The sequence below is a fragment of the Pteropus alecto genome, unplaced genomic scaffold (genome assembly GCF_000325575.1).
Source record: "Pteropus alecto unplaced genomic scaffold, ASM32557v1 scaffold25, whole genome shotgun sequence".
NCBI classification, from domain to species: domain Eukaryota; kingdom Metazoa; phylum Chordata; class Mammalia; order Chiroptera; family Pteropodidae; genus Pteropus; species Pteropus alecto.
In genome coordinates, this window is record NW_006441955.1 from 24,527,923 (window position 1) to 24,547,901 (window position 19,979).

Below are 19,979 nucleotides of genomic sequence, written 5' to 3' on the forward strand. Positions count from 1 at the left end.
CAACATTTGAATTTTTGGGGGGGGGTGGTGGGTGGGTGGTACACAAACATTCAGACCATAGCACTTTTAAATAACTCCCACCAGCCAAACAATGTCTCCTGTTCCTGCTGGCCTCTTGGGTCCTGTCCTATGCTTACAGCTCTAACCTCATCTAATAATCCCCTCTTTACATTCCAGAATATTTAGCTATTTCATTCCTCAGTGCATTTTCTCATGCTGTTCTCACTTTGTTCCCGTAGCTCCTACTCACCTCTCTAGTCTCAACTGTCACTTCTTCCAAGAAGCCTTCCTTGTGAATCTGCCAATCTAGATGAGGTGTAATACCCACGATTGCATGATTTAACATTGCATTAGCACACGGCATTGCATTTAATTACTCTTCTACTTCTTTTTGAGGGCAGAGACTTAAAAAAAAAAAAATCTCCTTCTTAGAGTCACTAGATGGTTTAGCTGCTCCATAAAGTCTGATAAATACAAAATGATGGATACACTAGGAGATGAATCTGAAGATGTAGATATAGATACTGAGACTACAAATGTCTTTGAAGCTGTATGGGTTTTATTTTACGACAGTGAGAATAACTCAAATGTTTTTCAGTAGAGGAATGATTCTTGTGTTTATAAAGTGGAAACATAATCAACCATTCATTCGCTGTGTTTTCTTTATAAATGTTTGGTTTTAAGTTGAATATAATGGTATTTTCTGGAACTGCACAGTATCATCTGAGAAGTTCTAAATATATTACACTCATGATGTATGCTTACTATCCCTCATGAGCATAAGCCTCATTTTTATGTGAAAAACTCAAGCAAAAAAAAAAAAAATCCCAAACATGACTCATTTTCAGCAGTGGGAGGATAATCTAACCAGCTGCTTTATAGTCCTCATTGCTATCAGGAAGATAAGAAATGGATAAGATAGTTGCTTTTTGTGCTGAAAATCCCCTGAAGTTTCATGGCATGTGAACAATTCTAGAATAAAGTCCAAATTCCTGGGAAGGGGACAACCACTTCCCTTGTCCTTGCTACCTCATAGGCCGATGGCAGTCCCCTTCACCTTCCCTCACTTGTTCTCACCACTCCAGCCATCCTGAGTGGATGTGGAAGCCTCTTGCAGATTGTGAGAGATGGAGACACTTAGGTTACCTTGGGCAACTTGTATGTATGTATTTGAATGTTTATATTACTAGGTTCTGCAGGGAGATAAGGAAGCTTGGGATAGCTTCTATGGCTGGGCAGTTAGTTTCCATGGAAAACTGGAATATTCATGCTGTCAGGTGAAAACAGTAACTCTAGACCCTGGAGAACCAAGAGCATGTCTGGTTGTCCTTCACCTTCCATTTCAGTCTCTCTCTCCCTACATCTTACTCTGTTCTTGACTGATTCTCTCCTCTCATTCCTTTGACTTTGTTTAAGATCCTCACTGCCTCATCGCCCTGTCTTTTGTTTCTTTGCCTCTCTACTTTTTCGTGCCACTCTATCAAATTCAGACTCCCTGAGAGAGAGTCTCTGTGTTGGTGAGTCAGGGTATAGTACAGGTGGGACAGGACCCTTTGGCCTGTGGGTCAGGGGCTCATCTCTGGTGTAGTCTGCTGGGTTATGTGGTGCAAAGACAGGTGAATAATGGGTAAGGAGTCCTGTTGGAGAGGATACATGGGCATATCAGGTATTTTCAGATTTCTTGAATTATGGGTATGGCAAATATCTTCCATGTCTTATCCAGAACATGAAGCCATTTTCAGTTCTCTATGACTTATATGTATTGTTCTTCCTTTTTCCTGGAAATATTTCCCCTACATGTCCCTGTTAACTTTGTTAAAAGATAAACTGAGGTATATTAAAAACTTTGGGTTTCTTTGAGCAAAAATTGATTTGAATTGGTCATTATCAAACCAGAAATGATTTGGAGTGCTCCACAGACAAGGGCTAGGGGCAAGTTTTTTATAGAAAGACGTGGAAGCAAAGCAAAGATTTTATATGATTGGCTATAGCTTAAGCAGTTGCATTATTTGGGAAAGCCTCATTCACTGTGATTGGTTGTCCCTGGATTTTGATTTCTTAAGGCATTTTATATGCTTAGGTTTTGGTTTGCTTTTGCAGGCTACTGGCATCTCAGTCTAATGGCTTTCTTGTTGAATTAATTTAAGTTAACTCTCGCTTATGCTACAGGACTCAGGAGTCACTACCCAAAGCCTTTCCTTACCTCAAGCCTGGGTTCTGCACCTCTCCTCTGAGCTTGCATAGCTCTTATCAGACTGAACGGTAATTGTTCATTTACAGTCTGTCTCCTCCATAATATTGATTGCTGCTCTGGGCAGGGACTAGCAGTTAGTATGTAGTTAAAAAAAAAAATTCCCATTTAAAACTTTTTATTATGGAAATTTTAAAAACATGCAAAAGCAAAGAAAATGCTGCAACTCCCATGTGCCTAGCTTCAACAGTTATCAACATTTGCCAACATTTCTTTTTTTCGTTCCCTATTAAAAAGAGTATTATTAAATGTAACACAAGTAGAGAAAAGCACATTAAATAGATGTACAACTTAATGGGTAAGTAGGACACCTTTGTCATTGCCAGCCACCCCTGAACCTTCCATGTACCCCCTCCCACCTGCTCCCTAAGAGTAATCACTTTCCTGACTTTTGTGGTAACAAGTCTTTCTTAAAAGATAGTTTTTATCACTGAAGTGTGCTTTCCTAACTGCCATAATTTAATTTTGGTTGTGTTTAAATATGTATTTTAATCTATAGTTCCTCTTCCATCTTATTTTTTTCCCTTTCCAATGTATTTGTTGATGAAGCCAGATCATTTATCCTATATAGTTTTTTTACTGTTTGTATTTTGCTCATTGCATTCCTATTACGTAGTTCAGCATCCTCTGTCATTGTATTTCTTATAAACCGATAGTTGTAGCTTAAGGCATAATTAGATGAGGTTTGATTTTTTTTCTCTTAATGAGGTGTTACCCAAAGTATAGTTAAAATTTTTACTGATTGAATGAATGAAATAAAACCAACAGGGAAAATAGGATAAGTCCTTTTATAATGGTGTCACCCATTTTGAAAACTCCCTTCTATACTCTTTTTTTTCTGTTGTCTGTACAGTGAAGCAGCTGTGTCTGTCTAGAACTTTTTGGAACTATGGTTAGAACTATTTGAGAGCCCTTCGTCCCAAAAAACTTTGCCAGCCATACCCTTGGCAGAGCCAGATGGGCTCCTTCTTGCATTGGAATGCTGGCAGAATTTTAATTCTTCAAAAGGTTTCACTGGGGAGATGTTTCTTCCTGGTATGTGTGTAGAGAACCAAGTACAGGGAAAAAAGATGATAAAGCCCTCTAATAAGAGGTGTTCATCATATAAAGGTATATTTTTATCATTTGTACATGTTATGAACTTATAATAGGAAAGTAATTATAATTTTTAGGTAGAAGGTACACATATTAGGCCTGTTCAATCTTCTTCTTCATTACGAATTTTTTTGATTACTGACTTTGTGCCAATAACTGTTTCATATCTCGGGATACATCAATGAACACAACAGACAACAATCTGTGCCCATGTAGAGCTTTCATTCTAGCCCTCCTGCTTATGGAAGTATTGAATTACCATGTAATAGCTTAGTGGTTGGGAGTGCCACTTACAATCTGTGATACTGTGGGCAAGTTACTGGCTGCTCTGACTCTGTTTTTCATTTGTAAAATGGTGTTAATGATAGTATCTACCATAAGGATAGTTGTGAGGAGTAAATGAAATAATGTATGTAAGCACATAGATCAGTGCCTGGTACATTATAGGTATTTATCAAACGTAATTCTAGAGCTGGCCTTTATTGTATTCCAACTTTTTAACCTGTTTAACTACCAAATCACCCGTGCCTGATTACTTTTAACTATTTTTTGCTGAGTGCTTATTATGAGTTCAGTATTGTGCTTGATGCTGGGAACATAAAGGAGCTAGCTCCTTTCTCCAGTTGAGTTCAGTTCAAAGACAAATTTAACCAGTTTCTAGTTAAGCTAGACAGGTTTCCTAAATTGTGTTCTAAGGAACACTAGCTCTTCAAATATTATAGAAAAATGCCTTCAGTTGTCAAATAACTTTCAGAAATGTATCTTGTAAGTTTGTAATGCACATTAAAGTTTCCAAGAAATCCACCAAAATTTTTTAAAAGGTGTTTTTTTTCTCATTTTCCACACTTATTTGACTATGTCCCCCCTATCCCCCACCACACACACACCTTTTTCTTGCATAACTCCTTGGGCCAGTATTCCAAGGCACATACTTAAAAAAATACTTGTATATTTTAAAAAGCTATTTACCAATTGTTTTATTCTGTGATAATAATGTTCTATCTAGTTAATGTTTATCTTTTATTTAATTCTGAAGAACTCTGCAAGATAGTTTTCATTTCATCCTTGTCCTCTACTGATCTTTTTGCTGTTCTGTTCACTTCATTATCCAACTTTGGGCAAGTCTTCCATTTCATTGGGCTTCACTTTCTTCATATGTAATATGAGTGGGTAGATTAGAACAGTGGTTCCCAAACCTGGTTGCATCTCAGAATCACATGATGACCTTTAAAAACGAAAACACAGGTTTCTGGGCTCCACTGTTATAGATTTGAGCTATGGGCTGAGAATATTGTAATTTTTAAAAGTTTCCCTGATTATTCCTGTGCAGCTGTCTTGTCATCTATTGGTAGATAAGTGTTTGAGAACCACTGGAATAAATGAGGAGATCCAAGATACTTTTCGGCTTGAACATTCCTTCAGAGCTTATGTACTCAATTAAAATTATTCGAGTGTCATCTGTATGTACAACGTATTGAAATACATACAAAGGTTACTAAGTGCCTATCTCATGGACCTTAAAATGTATAGGAGTGGTGGTGGTAAAAGTAAACTAAAAGAAGTGTACATATGGTGATAATACAAGGTGAATGCTGTCAGAGATACCAAAGATGCTGATAGGGATTTGGTTGGCAGAGATCAAAGAAGGGTAAAATAGAATCTGGGTGAGAAAATTATGGCAGAGCTCAAAACTATTGAGCCATGTGTACATTTACTGCTCATTGTATATACCTAGCATGTAATTTTGATTCCACAGATTAAAAACTAAACTATACAGGAAAGTGTGGTCACAAACCTGAATAAATAAAGACTTCAAATCAGAGACTGTTTTCTACATTACTTTTAGCTAAACAAAACATAAGACAAGTTCTCTCTGCTTTGCAAGCGGATGGGCTATAGAAATCCTTGAAATTGTAGACCCTTGTGTATTCAATGGTCATTTAGAGATAATTTCCTTCTTGTTAGAGAAGTTCTGGATGGAGAACTTAAACTGAAGTGCTCATAGTATTCCCTGTCAATCAGAGATAAATAAAAAAATGAAATATTTTAACCTCAATAAAAGAATTTTGGAAAATAGAATTCCATGTATATGATTCAGTAAGACACAGTAGTATAAATTAGAAATAAAAAGACTTTTTTAAAAGCTAAGGTTTTCCTGCTTTTCTGACACTGAATGTATTGCTTGGAAATTTGGGAGGGTGATATCATCAAACTCTTTTATAGTTGCCTCAAAACAGTTTAGATATAGGTGGGATAAATATTATCAATTTAGATCTTTTTCCAATCTAACCTGTCTCATTTCTTGACTCTTCTCAGTATTATTACTTGCAACCCACCTCAGGTCCTCATCTTCCCATCCACCTGTTGGTTCTCAGTTAATGAGGGTATCCATGATGTTTGACCAAAGCCACCAAGGCAAAACTGGTCTCTGTGCTTCTGTGTTTTATTTATTCGCTAAATCTACTAGCAGAAGCAGAAGTCCACAGTGGAGCTACATGGTAAAAGCAGTTAAAACCAATTTTTATTTTTATTGAAAAATAATATATGCACTTAGTAAAAATTGAAAGCAAGTGGGTCACTCTATTACCATGGTTCTCTAGTCTTTTTCCCCAGAAACTTGCTGTGGCCACTTTCTTGACCATTCTTACAGAAAAATGCTCTATTAATTTGCAAGTATGTGTGTATATGTATAAATGTACATGCATATCTCTGTAAGTATAACCCCCACCCTTTCACTTTTAACCTAATTAGGAGCATAGTATATATATGTATATCTGTTCTGTACAGTTGGTCATGGCAGAAGCCAAGGCAGTGAAAGAGATGCTTGGGCATGGCAGTCACTGGCATCATTGAAGGGTCCCAGAGAGTTACTGGAGTGTTCTTTATGCCAGGATAGTTGAGATTGTGTCTTTAATGGTGCTGAGCTAATTTTAATATTTTATAAGAAGTCTACAAGTTTTCTGAAAAGGTTTTCTGTGCTTCTTTGCTTCCCTGTGTCTCCTTATGATAAACTCTCATCACTGGGGTAACCAAAGGTATTCATTGAAACTATTCAGATAGAAGTTACGGGTTAACAAATACTTTGGGCTAGATACTTGCTGGGATAGACAAAGAAAAGAGGTAGCTACTGAGAGCAGATGACTGTCACTGCTTCTCTGGATTGATACCTAAAACACTTGGTCTTTCTCATTCATCTCAGGAACTCTAGCTCTGTTGTTTGGGGTGTGCTGAATATTCTGAGGTTTTGGTGATTAAAATGTGGAGTAAGAAGTTGAAGCTTGGGGAGGTCCTGCGGCTTCTATGAATCAGTGAAAGGCAGGAAGGGACCTTTGACTCTGTCAATGATAGAATATTTGCTTTTTAGAAACATATCTGACCCTTGATAAGTAGTCATTAGGAGACTCAAGACCTAGGGCATTTAGAAAGTATATTTACTATTCTATAAAAATCTCCTTGGAGATAATCAAATCACGTGTAGAAGAACAGTTCCAATTTTTTTTTTTTTGAAATGGCTAAAATCCAGGATCTACATCTCAGTCTGTAAAACTCACAGGTTCTTAAATTGCAGTGTTCACTTTAAGTGGCTTTAAAGAGATTACACAGTAACTAGGTTGAGGAAATGATCATTCTGTATCTATACTTGGAACAATTTACATATCTGTATATTGCATTAATCTAGTAGTGGTAGTGAGATTGGCATTATTACTATGTCCTTTATGATCCAAGGCCAGACTCTGAATTTAATCTCCTGAACCTTCTAACATTTGATACTCCGTAGTGTGTCTGGGTGTGGCTAGGTATTAGGTGCTGGCTGTGATTCCTGATACTCTCTCTTGCCTGTATTCTTTACACTGTCCCTTCTCTATCTTAATTTTCCCACCTGTATGTAAAGGTGATTAGGAGAAGGGAAGCATATCTTGAGCATTGAGAGAGAAATTATCATTGAATACCTACCATCACCTCTCTTAACCTGTGCTATCTTATCTGAAATAGTAATTCTTACCACAACCACCCCCCACCCCCAAAAATGATTATGATCTATAGATGAGGCAACTGGAGCTCAGAACAGAAAAGTTACTCAAGCCATTCAGTTCAAAGAGATACTCTGATCTTTGTGTTAGTATCTCTTTGATAATTTAATTCCAAAGCCTATGCTCTTTTCCTTTATATAAGTGATTTTTAACCTTATTGTATTCAAACTTCCCCTCTAATAAGAAATATTTTGTGATACCACTTTTACTATCCTGGTATAAAGTTTTAAACAATATTACCTACCTATACACATAATTTTTAAAAATTAATATATTCCTACCTCTAATATTGGGAATAAATATGGAGTTTAATATGCAAATACTTGAGAAAGCTATCTTAGAAGATATAAAGAAGCAGTCAGGTGCTTATGCCTAACTTCTGGTGAATAAGTTTAGATTTAAAAAGTGTAAGAATAAGACAATATTCAACTGGATGTTGTCGACTCTGAATATGTTAAATTTTGAAATAAAGGATAAATAATATTTGTAGATAGTCATAGAATTACATAATATAACAATAGGAGTGGACCGATATAAATGTTTCATAAGAAAATTCAAATAACATAATTGGCATTGCTGTCAGTGACTTGATTTCCTACAACGATGAACAATTCTTGGTAAGGTTCTGCATAAACAATTAAGCTTCCTTAATTTACATGATAATTGCAGTCCAGGAAAATTCTTAACAAAACATAATTTATCTGTAACACATAGTTAGGCTCTAGGCTTAAATAATTATATACATATATTTTCTCTTCCCCGCATGAATCTCTAGTAGGACGTTTGAAAATCATGTGAGATGCCAGTCAGTTCTTCACTGAGTGGGGCCTCTCTGAGCGTTAGAGTTCATACAGTATTCTTACCTCATCCCCAGTCTTTCCCAAGTGCCAGCAGGCTCACACAATCATTGTAACAATGAAAATGCCTCACAAAATTTCCAACTGTTTACTTAGAGGGCGGTATCACCCTACTTGCCCTAGCAACATTGCTTAAGCCGGGTAGCTTGAGGATAAGCACTTGCTCTACGCTGTGAAGTTAGGAGGTAAGGGGAAAAAAGTGTGAAAGCAACAAGAAGGGAAAACCAGTAGAAAGACCTACTATATAGTAGTTATACAGAGTGGAATTATACATGTGATTGGTTTGTTAAGTTTGTGAAGTTTCAAGTTTTTGTAATATTTCAAAGCTACATATGTGGCAACTTCACAGCTTTACAGGGTCCTAAGACAGATAAGAGAGGGTGGCATGTAGAAATGTTTGAGGTCAGTTCAATGGGGAGGTGGGTTTCAGGGTAGAGTGGCATGTCCTGGGTTTGATGCCTGGAGATGCCTCCTTGAAGCCTCAACTTTCTCACTGGGGAAAATGTACAAATAATACTTGTCTTATAGGATCATTGTGAGAATCGAATGAAATAGCATGTTAAGTACCCAGAACAATGGTTCAATAAATGTTAATTCTCTGTCTCTCTTTTCCTCAAAGATTTGGGGGTAATTTCTTGATACTTTTTTTTTTTTTACCCTCCTGAAATGGGAAGACACTTATTTGATCATATAGAAGATGCATAAATTGGTGGCCATATAATTTATATTCCAAATCTAGATACTTCACAGAGTGAAAGGGGTAAACTGGAACCTGGAGTCATACTAATTATAACCCAATTGCCTACTAGAAAAGGAGAAAGAAGAAAAATATGTGAGAAGGTTTATTATACATTTGTTAATTAAGCACCAACAATATAAAAGCCCAGTTTCCTGGGCAGTAAGGAAGGTTTTGAATTACAGGCATTTAGGCTGGGGGTGGGGAGAGGAGAGTGGAATCATAAAAATAGAAGCAGGTAGTGAGAGCACAGTGTCAGCACCAAGCCTGGAGCCAGGAGACTCTGGTACTCCTTGTCCTGGCTCTGGCGTGGTGACACATTCCTGGGAGTTGAGGATGAAGCTCTGTGGCAGCCTGCCAGCTTCTTTGGGAAGCCTCCTAACACTGCTGGGGCCTCCTCCCTTCCCCTCTGTCTGCTCTGCCTGCCCAGTCCCAGGAGCCTTACAGGCAGGAACACAGTCATGTTGCAAGCAGAGGGTGGGAAAGAAGCTGCTTAGAGTGTGGAGCAGGAGCTGGTAATAAATGACTCTGAACAAAGATGAGAGTCTTTCACTAGCGCTGTGCCTAAGTATCTCTGATTCTGTGACTGAGTTTTGTTCCTGGCAGTTTCTCTCCACCTCTTCCAGGTCATTGTTCTTGAGGCACTCTATCCCTACTGTGGAAATAGTTCAGAGTTGAGCAACCCTGAGCTTAGAAGAATCTTTACATATACTCTCCATTTCCATGGCTAAACTCACCTGTGTAACACCGACGCTACCCATAGGTGAAGTTTTTTATGCTTCTCAAATTTTCTAATGACTAAATGTCTACAGTGGTCAATGAGTTTGCTTCCACCCTTATCTCCCAGTCACTTCTTATCTAAGGAACCCTGTAGTACATTTTCCTTTGTCACCTCTCACCCTGTCACTCTGTAGTACATTTTCCTAAAGTCTTTCAGGTGTCCTAGTTTAGAATAAAAATCAATTTCAATCTTTCTCAAAATGTTTATAGTTTCTCACATTGCACCCCTCCCCTCTCTGTAAAGTGCTCATTTCTCTGTCTGAAATTCTGTCCTAGGGAATAATAAGGAATAGACCACCCTCCCCTGTCATTCCATCTTGACACCTGAGTGGCTCATCATGCTAGCTTTCCAGTTTTCCATGATTTATTTGGATGGTTTTAAAATATCACATGCTTTGTAGACTTTTCATTGTAAGGGTTATAAGTCTGCTTCCTGGGCTTAAGTGAAAACAGTGCTACATGAACATTCTGTCAAACAAATTTTAAAATTTTGTTTAAGGACCCTTTGGGACCTAATGGCCATTTTAAAACAAATTATATTTGTATAAGTATTTGATAGACTAGAAAGTTTAATCACAAGTGTCTTTGTTGGTCCTAACAGTTTAATATGTTATGTTTCACAAACCACCCTACTACACCGTTCCCATTGTTTACGTTGAGATGGAAAATGTCTCCTTGTTATAGTCTCTCCATACCTTTTTAGGTTCTTTGCCATTTTAAGTGTCAAACAAGAGGAGACTTTTGAGAAGATAATTGGTTCTGAAAGCTGAAAATTTGAGACCGTACCTGACAAGGGGAATAGCAGTGATTTGTGATATCTTTAAAACTGGCATGTAACCTTGCAGCATTATTAGTCTAGGCTAAAGCTTAGGTATCTCCTCTGACTGGAAGAATATTGCGGAAGAGGATGATATATATAGCTATACACATTTGATTTATCTTACTCATTGGTTTGTTTACAAAGGCAAGACTAAAACCTATCCCTATTCTTTTAACCTTTTCTTGTATTTGAAGGATTGCTTTGAGATTTTGACTTTCTTTGATACATACTTGTTTTGATTAGATGTTGTTAATAAAAGAAAATAAAATGTTCTTTTGGTCTTTCTGGAAAGTCATTTGGTAGATTAAAAATATGAATTTGATTTTCTTTTTTTGGATAAAATTATTTTTGTCACACTATTTTGCTCATTAAAAACATTGGAGGAAAAAAAATAGTTGTACCAGAGAAGAAAGAGTACAAAGGGTGATTCACTTTTTATTTAAGACTTGCTGCTGCTGACCCAGGACAGCTAATTTAGAAGTGAATCATTTATAGAAAGTTCTACACAGTTCGAGGCAGGGCTTTGTACAATATCCTCATGAAGGTCTAAATAGAGCATATGGTGTCAGGTTTCTAACTATCTGTCTTGTTGCCAATTTTATCTTTTCTAAACTGTGAAACTTGTTTCTAGATGACTATAGCCACTGACAAGGTTAAGGCAAAGCCACTGTATAATAAAATGTGCGTTTTTAAAAATAAATCTTTAGAAATTTATTTCATGTATTATACTGGGAAATAATAGACATGAGATTTTAAATGTGTGTGTTTATAATACAAAGAAATGAATGTAACTGGTCAGTTTTAAAATGATTTAACAAGAGGAAATAAATTACTAATTACTTATTTACTATAAATCAAATTAAACAATATTATTAATATTTTAATATTTATTAACCTAATATATTTGACTTTTAAAGTCCAATTACAAATAGCTTTTTTTTTTGGTAAGCTATCTTCGCCCCTTTTTAGGAAGTGAATGGTTTATTAAATAAACACAGTGTTTATGGCTTCACATAGAAGAAAAAACTATGTAGTCTGCCTTCTAGGAGTTTTAAATTCAAAGCTGAGTTTATATTTACAACACAGTTACAGTATAATGGGTTAGAAAAAGCTCAAAAGTCTGAATTCCAATTTGACTCTGTTAATCACTAGCCATGTGACCTTAGACAAATTATCTAATAGGTCTGAGCTGGTTTTCTCTGCCCAGGGCGTAGTAATGCCTGCCCTATGACCTGACTCACAGGGATTAGTTGAGCTAATGCTTTAGGAAGTGATCAGTAATTTAGATGTCTCTATGCAGATATTAGGTGTCAGAGAGACAACATTGCAAGGAAAAGAACTTGGAGTTCAACAACCAGAGCTGGAGTTACATTTATACCAACTACTATTTAACCACAAGTCATTGTATCTCTCTAAGCCTTTATTTTCTAACCTGTAAAAAATGGGTAAAAAGATACCTCACACAAAATTGTAAGGATTAAATGAGATAATATGTGAAAGTACCTAGTACATATAAGTAATCAATTAATGTTTCTTGGACCTTAATTTTTTTTTTTCTTTTCTAGATGAGGCAATCCTTGGTTGACTTCATAGATTGCAAGGACCTTGTCAACTTACAATCCCTTATTTATTTTTTATTTTTTATTTTTTATGCCTACGGCACCTGGTCTTCCTAGGTGGTCTCCCATCCAGGTACTAACCAGGCCCAACCCTGCTTAGCTTCCGAGATCAGATGGGATCAGGCTTGTTCAGGGTAGCATGGCCAGAGACTTGAACCTTAATTTTGATTTTTTTCCATTCTTTTAGAACTTTATCTCCCCAGTTCTTTCACTTCACCATAACCAAAGAGAGATGAGAAGGTGTCCCAGCTGTGAATGTAATTGAAGAATCATTTGAAGTACCTTGATACAACACATTTACCAAATATTTTGGGGGAATCATGTCAGATAAGATACCTAGAGCTTTTGGAAAGAGTTTTGAGTAACATAATTTTTGTCCTTGTGGCTTGGCTAGAATTACTTCCTTCTGTTCAAGCATTCAGGGTAAATTGGTAATCTTTTACCCCCAATAGTTATTTTGCTCTTCGTTTCAGATTTTTTTTTAAATTCCTGCTATTTTAATGGCAATTAACTAGACTGAGGTAAGATAATCTTTTTTTTTTCCTTTCTTTTTAAGAGAAGGACTTTGAGACTTAGATAATAAGAATGGCACCAATAAAACTTGAGTCATTAACAAAGGAAACATAATGCAAGTGGTTTTCTTGTGTTTAAAGGTGTGACATTAACTTCCAATGAGAGTGTGACTTAGTTAATCACTAGGTTCGTTACTATGCATGTTTTCTTCTTTATTTTCTATAATGACATTCGCTGATATTTCTTATTATCTTATTTTAGAAAACATGTAAAAAGTTAGTAAGGTTCTTGGGGTAGATTGAGATATAGGAAAAGTTGTATTATGATATTTAGTAATGCTGCTGTTTTAGATAACCACTAGAGGTAACTGTTCTAATTGCTTATATTTAAAATCATATCCACAAATAATGTAACACACTCAATGCCAGTTACACAAGCCCATAACCTCTTCCAGAGATCTTTGGAACATGTGGAATCTTGGTCCAACTCAGCTGCTGTTTAAGGAAAGCATTTAACAAAGGAAAGTTGCAAATGGACTTTCTGGAGTTTTAAAATGAATTTGGGTGTGTTTTCTGAGAGATGTGTAAATTGTTTGTGGGCCAGAAAATCTTTTGAAGCACTGATAAGAAATGATTTATTTAACCCTATTCATAAAACACATTTGTGGAATATATAATAGTGCCATCAGAGGAAAAAAGCAGTATTAATTTATATTAATGGGCTCTATACAGTAGTTCAGACTTTTATCATCTTAGCCGTATTGAATTTCAAGGGTGAATAATCATAACCATGTAAGAAGAACTAGAAAACAGCAGTTGAGATATAAATCCATGGTAAGAATACTGTCCATGAGCTATTTTTCAACAATGAAAAATGTTGAAGGATAATGTAATTTATGAGGGAAAATGAAATCCATCCTGGTTATGACATTAAAAAGGAGCAAAATCTGATATCTTTAAAAAAAGTAATGCAATTTAAGAAGCTGTCAAGCATAGGTATAAATATTATTCAAGAAGCACCTGTATTCTAGGAATAACAATAGCCTTTATATAGAGCTTGTTAGTTTAAAAAGCACTTTTATATATAATCTCTGATTGAGTTTTCGTACCAACTGTGTGATGTAGACCAAACTTGACTGATGCCATGACCAAGGAGGTCAAATGACTTGACTGTCACTGAATACAGAATTGGAGTCTGATGAAGGTCTCTTACCTCTTAATTGATTGTTTTCTTCTCTTTCCTTTCATCATCTTTTCTTTCTTTTTAACAACCATTGCAAGGATGATATAGCTCCTCTCTAGAGATCTTTTTTTTTTTTTTTTGCTGATATTGGAAATAAGGGGGGTGACACTTTTTTTTTTGTGCCTGAAATTTTCGATAGAGGAGATAGGATATGAAATTAGGACAAGGATGCATTACATCTCAATGCATTGAAGGGAACACAGTTCACCATACACCTTGGAGGTTTTTTTTTAAGGTTAAAATTAGATAGTAGTATAAAGAACTTTTAACTTTGAAGAATGACAACAGAAAGAATAATGATTATATCAGTTAGGAATCTTAGTTGAAAGCAACAGAAAATCCAACCCAGAATAAGTTGATGAAACTACTGGCTCGTGTAAATATTCCAGGATAGGACTATATATCAGATAAGATGTTTTCAGCTACGAGTAACATAAAACTATTCAAACTGGTTAAAACAAGATAATTTATTATTTTATGTGAAGAGGTAGAGTGGACTCCGGAGATGGTTAATGGAGCAGCTCACCAATGTCAAGAATCTTTGTTTACTCCATCTCTTTGCTTTACTTTTCTTGGCATTGGTCTCTTCCTCAGTTGCAAAGTAAGATGGTGTTGGAATTTCCTAGACTACATATAGGTAAGGCAACATCCAGGTGAAGGAAAGGAATTGTGTTTTACTCTGTTTGTTTCTTAGTAAAAAAATATATTTTCCAGAAGCTTCCTGGGCATTTTCTTTTTATATCTTGTTGGCCAGGATTGAGCCATATTCTTAGTCCTAAATCACCACTTAGACCAGTTTAAGTATTATGCCTGGAACAGGGGATGTGAATCATTTTCCTTCAAAACACATAAAAGGTATGGATGATATCTGAAGGTTATATTAAAATGAGAAAAAGGTAGAGTACTTCTAGTGTCCAGTATTGTCCTTAGGTAAGACTGAATCTAGAGGTTCTGCCCTTCTCCATCTGTCAGCTTGGTCCCCAGGCTCACTCTTCGAATGTTGCAGTATTAGCTGCAGTAGTTTTAAACTCCACATCAGAGAGAGAAGAAGGAAGGGAGTGAGGGACGGACAGAGGGACAGACAGACAGACAGCAGAAAAGAGAAGATTCTTTCCTCAGAAACCCCAATAAATTTTTTTTTTTTGAATCTTTGGCCTAAATTGGGTTATGAATTAGTCATTAACCGATTTAAACCCAGTCATGATTCATTTCTCTTGAAACTGAGAATGGGATCACTCCCATCCAAGCTAACATATGGCTTAAAATGAGGAAGGAGAAATTTCCAAAGAAAAATCAGGGGAAGGGGAATGGACAATGTAGATATTGATGTCCAGCACAATAACAATTCAAGGACCTCTATCATCTGGCCTCAAAGGGTAATAGATTTTTCCTTCCATTAATCCATCTCTCCTGTAGATAAGGCACAGTGACAGGCACACAATAAGATAAATCTTTACTTACTAAAAGTTTATGGAGCAACATATGGTAAGTTTCACAGGAGATGTATGAAATTTAATAGGTATGTAGAAGATGAAGAAATAAAGTTAGTCCATGATGATAGTAATAGAAAATATAGTAGTTTAGCCAGACTTTATTGAATGGGAAAGATTTTGACAGACATAGACTGGGTTTAAAAGTTGTGTTTGAGCTATAGCATTTTTGGCCAAAGAAGGGAATGACATATGTAGATATATGGAGATGGGGAAAATACAAGGTATGAAGTTGATAAAAACATGAGATTCTAGAACTGAGCTGCCCAGTATGGTAACTGCTAGCCAGATATGAATAGTGAGTACTTTAAATATGGCTAGTCCCAACTGAGGTAAGGTACAAGATATATTTATAAGGGTAAATACACACCAGATCTTAAAAACTTAATAAAACATGTAAACTATCTCAATAATGTTTATATTGATTATATGTTGAAATGATATTCTGAATATAAGGGGTTATTTAATTGAGTAAATTATATTAATTTCACCTATTTACTATTGTTAATGTGATGATTAGAACATTTAAAATTATGTGGCTCAAGTTACATTTCTATTGGGCAGTGCTACTCTAGAAAACGGAATAGTCATGAGTACTCTTTCTGTCTTAGAAAAGTTGGTAATGATGGTGAATATTTAATGAATGGATCATTTTCCTTACATGATAAATTGCCTTGAGTTTGCTTTCTTTTGATTTAGCTTAGTTTGTTCATTGAAGAGTATAAAAAACGATGTTAAGTACTACATTTTACTGCCTTTTATCTAGTATACTTATATGCTGGAAGCAAACATTCTTAAAGGGACATTGGTAATATGACTGCTTCATTGTTTCTTTTCTTGTTTTTTTTTTTTAAATCTTTTAACATCACACATTTATTAATGATGTTAATTGGATAAAAATCGTAATTCTTTCATCTACAAAATGAAAATAATAAAACCCAATACACAGATATGTTGAATTAAATAAAGTGAATGTGTGCTGTAAATGCCGTCAAGATATAAACTGAGCAGGGCACTGTTAGATGTTGTAGGAAAGAGAAAGATGACTAAGATATCTCTTTCAGAGTGAGAGTGACAGGTATGTGTTACACCAGTTGGACTTCAAGGCAAGGTGACTCAGACACTCGAATGAGGTACTAGAATTAAACTCTGTGAGAAAAGTGGAAAGAGAGATTGATTCCATTTGGGCAGTCACGTTTGCACAGTCTCTCATTTGACAAGGGCATATGAGTGGAGTGGGCAGACAGGCATTTTAGATTTTGGATTGAAGGAAAAAGTATGAATGAAGGTAGAAATATACAGCATGTATTTGAGGTTCCTTTGGTTTAAATATTCATGGATTTTAATATGTTACATACAACTGGCTCATGTGCCTCACTACTTCAGTGGAGCATCTGCTAGCTGAGGAGTTTCTTGCATATAAGGGCTAGTCATATTCATCATTGCACATCCAGCGTGCCGCACAGAACCGGGCAAAAAGCAGGTTGTCCAGTAGGTAATTGGTGAGTGGATGAATGAGCATGATCTTTGCAACATAGAAAGTGGTATATCATTTTCTTATTTTTCAGTTCAAAATACAGTGCAGAGAATGTGTTTGAATTTTTATACCCTTATCACATACTTATAGATATATTTGCTGATCGCTATGCATTGAGGTTGTGTGAGTGTTAGGTTTTTATTCTCCCATGAAGAACTGATCTGAAGTCATGGAGTTTTAGTTATCTGCTGCTACAGAGGACTCTTACTCGACCTCCTGGTGACCATTACATTCCCACAGGTTTTCAACACAGCTTTCTGTGGAGCTCCATTCCACGAAGGATATCGCCAGCTCCACTCCTTCCAGAAAAAAATGATGTCTTGCCTGCCAACTTTTAGCTTCTTGAAATGGAACATTATTTTGCAGGGGAGGAAACACAATGAAAAAGGGTTATATCTACAGGAAATCTAATTGCTCTACAGTAAAGCATGCAAAAAATTGAAAGAAAGGAAGCGGCTTAGTAACAAGAATTTCACTTTGTGTGGGATTTCCTTTTGAAGGCTTTTCCCTGTTTTCTCTTATATCATCATTATGTTTTAACATTTTATTTCCTGTCTACTTGGTAAATTGCTTTTACATTAGTGGTGTTTGGGATCCACTATGAATACCATTAACAGATTCACTGGAAAAAGAATAAGGAGACAACTATGTTTATTTCTTTATTCCCTTCCCATCATTTTGAGAAAGGAAGTCAGAAACTGTTTTCTATGCATACTCACTTCATCCTCTACCCATTATTAATGATTTTTGTTAATGGACTAATTATACCACTAATTTCACAATTAAAATAAGAAATAGGAAACATTGTCGGCTTAAATGACTTTTTTTCTGTAAATAATACATTTTTTACACTAGAAATATTTGCAAAAACTTACTAACTACAAAGCCAAATATATTATGTCCTCCTTGAAAACACAAAGGGTTAAATTTAAAGACCAACGAGTTAACACAGTTCACCACAGAACTAGATGAAAAAAGGAAAGGGCGGGGGGCAGTAGTTTGTCCTTGCAGGCCTTTTTTCTTTTGTATACTTCCTTGTCCTCGTCAGTAGCTTCTTTCATACACCTCTGGTTTGCTCAGAGCTTTGCTGACCATGCTGGACCTTTAATTGTGTAGCAGGGAAGAGCTATTTCAATTCAGATACATTTTGATGTAGCTTAGAAAGCTATTTAATATGCAGTAATAGCACCGTTTCTGAAATTCATGAGGTTTATAGATGTGTTAAGGCTCAAGGTTCCATTGAGAATTATGAATGATATGAAACTTAGAAATATAGGGAGAGGGTTGAGGCAAGGCTCAGGGATGAAGAAAGGACTAACAATATCTGTGGCAAGTGTGACTTAATAAAAAAGTTAAAATTTTTTTTTCATTTAGCTGTTTTGATATAAAACAACTGTATTAATTATTTGGTTTGATACATTGAAGGTACTCAATAAGTGTTTGTTGAAACATTATTTTTAAACCAGTGATATATTCTCAACCCTTCTCCTTTTGCATAATTTTGTATTTGGGTCTCACAAATTACCCAAACTATGGCTTGACAAACTTAAGAGTAGCACTGCAGATTTTAGTAAAATGAATCAGTTTTTGATGGAAAATGAGGTCAAATAAAGGCTTGGTAAACACAAGTCCCTTTAAAATCTCCACACAACTTTTTACTGTTTTTTATTTTGTCTCTACCATCATGTGAATTTGACGAAGTGGCATGAAGCTCCCCAGACCTCAGTTCCCTCCTTTTTTTAAAATTTATTTTTTTATTTAATTTTAATTTAATTTTATTTTCCCCTCTTCAATTACCCCCACCGCCAACTTCCACCCCTGACCTATGGATGTTGCTGTTTTCCCTTAAGAACTGGATCTCTGAAGGCAGGGAGTCTCCTTCTATACTCCCGCATATACCCCGGGGACCTGGTGCCCCTGGGGTATGGTCCGTGGCTCCACCTGGGGCATGAACCCAGAACCTTCTGTGTGTAGAGCAGACGTGCTAACCACTACACTATGGAGCCACCCCCTGTTTTTTATTTTTTTTAATTTATTTTTTTAATTGAAGAAATGATTTAAAATTTTTTCCCTCTGTCTACCTCCTCCCTCCCTCCTCTCCTCTCCCCTCTCCCCTCTGTCCCTCTTTTTTAAAGTTAAGAGTTTGGATTAGCTGATCTTTAAGGTCTATTTTTGTGTGTGTTTTAGACATTTTCATTTTAGCACCTCATTCACTAATTAAATTACTTTTCTCAAGCACTATAATGCAAGATAAATACAATTTTCCTTGTTACATTTTTTTAGACTAGTTTTCAAAAGTAGCCTTACCTTTATTTTCATTGTGGTGTGCGTATTATACCCTTGCCTTTGGGAGCACAACCTTTGATTTCAGCATTATAAATGAGAGGTAGCAAGTTTAAACCACTTTGAAATTGGTGAGACCTGAACTGGAATCCTGGCTTTGACAAGTAACCTTAGGTAAATTATTTACTCACTCAATATCCTCATCTGTAATATGGAGATGATAATGTATTTATAAAGTTATTGTGAGGATTAAATAAGATAATGGATGTAAATTGCTTAGCACAGAGTCTGGCCTATACAAACAATACATATTACCTAATGTTACTGATGTAACTTCTTATATCAAATTAAGGACTATTTCACTCAAGTGTTTATTCAGTAAACTAATGACCAGAATGTTTTCCTGATGGAAACTAAAATATTTTTTTCTCTTTGCAGATCTTATATTGCACTTTAAACACACCTAAACCTAACATGGAAAAACTCTTAGGAGCACAAATAGGTCTTGAAGATTTCATATTTGCACATGTCAAGGGGATCAAAAAAGAAGTGAATGTGTATAAATCTGAGGATTCACTTGGTCTCACCATTACAGATAATGGTGTTGGCTATGCTTTTATAAAGGTAAGTCTTAAAAAATAACTGTGACCTAACCGAGGGAAACATTTAAGGAAATCTGCCAGGTCAAACAAAGTTGGTAATGATCTTCAGAGTGAGAGCTGGTT

The 19,979-nt window shown here is 35.9% G+C and overlaps 1 protein-coding gene and 1 non-coding gene across 2 annotated transcripts in view; one reads left to right on the plus strand and one right to left on the minus strand.

Annotated features, from left to right (window-relative positions):
- GIPC2 (GIPC PDZ domain containing family member 2) overlaps positions 1 to 19,979 on the plus strand; it is a 75,146-nt gene that overhangs the window by 7,547 nt on the left and 47,620 nt on the right. Inside the window, exon 2 of the mRNA XM_006919471.3 lies at positions 19,693 to 19,878. Within this exon, the coding sequence (XP_006919533.1) occupies positions 19,693 to 19,878 (186 nt within the window). The remainder of the gene's footprint in view (positions 1 to 19,692; positions 19,879 to 19,979) is intronic.
- LOC112485952 lies at positions 12,222 to 12,340 on the minus strand. The gene has a single exon (XR_003048594.1). It is a non-coding gene; the product is annotated as a 5S ribosomal RNA (ribosomal RNA).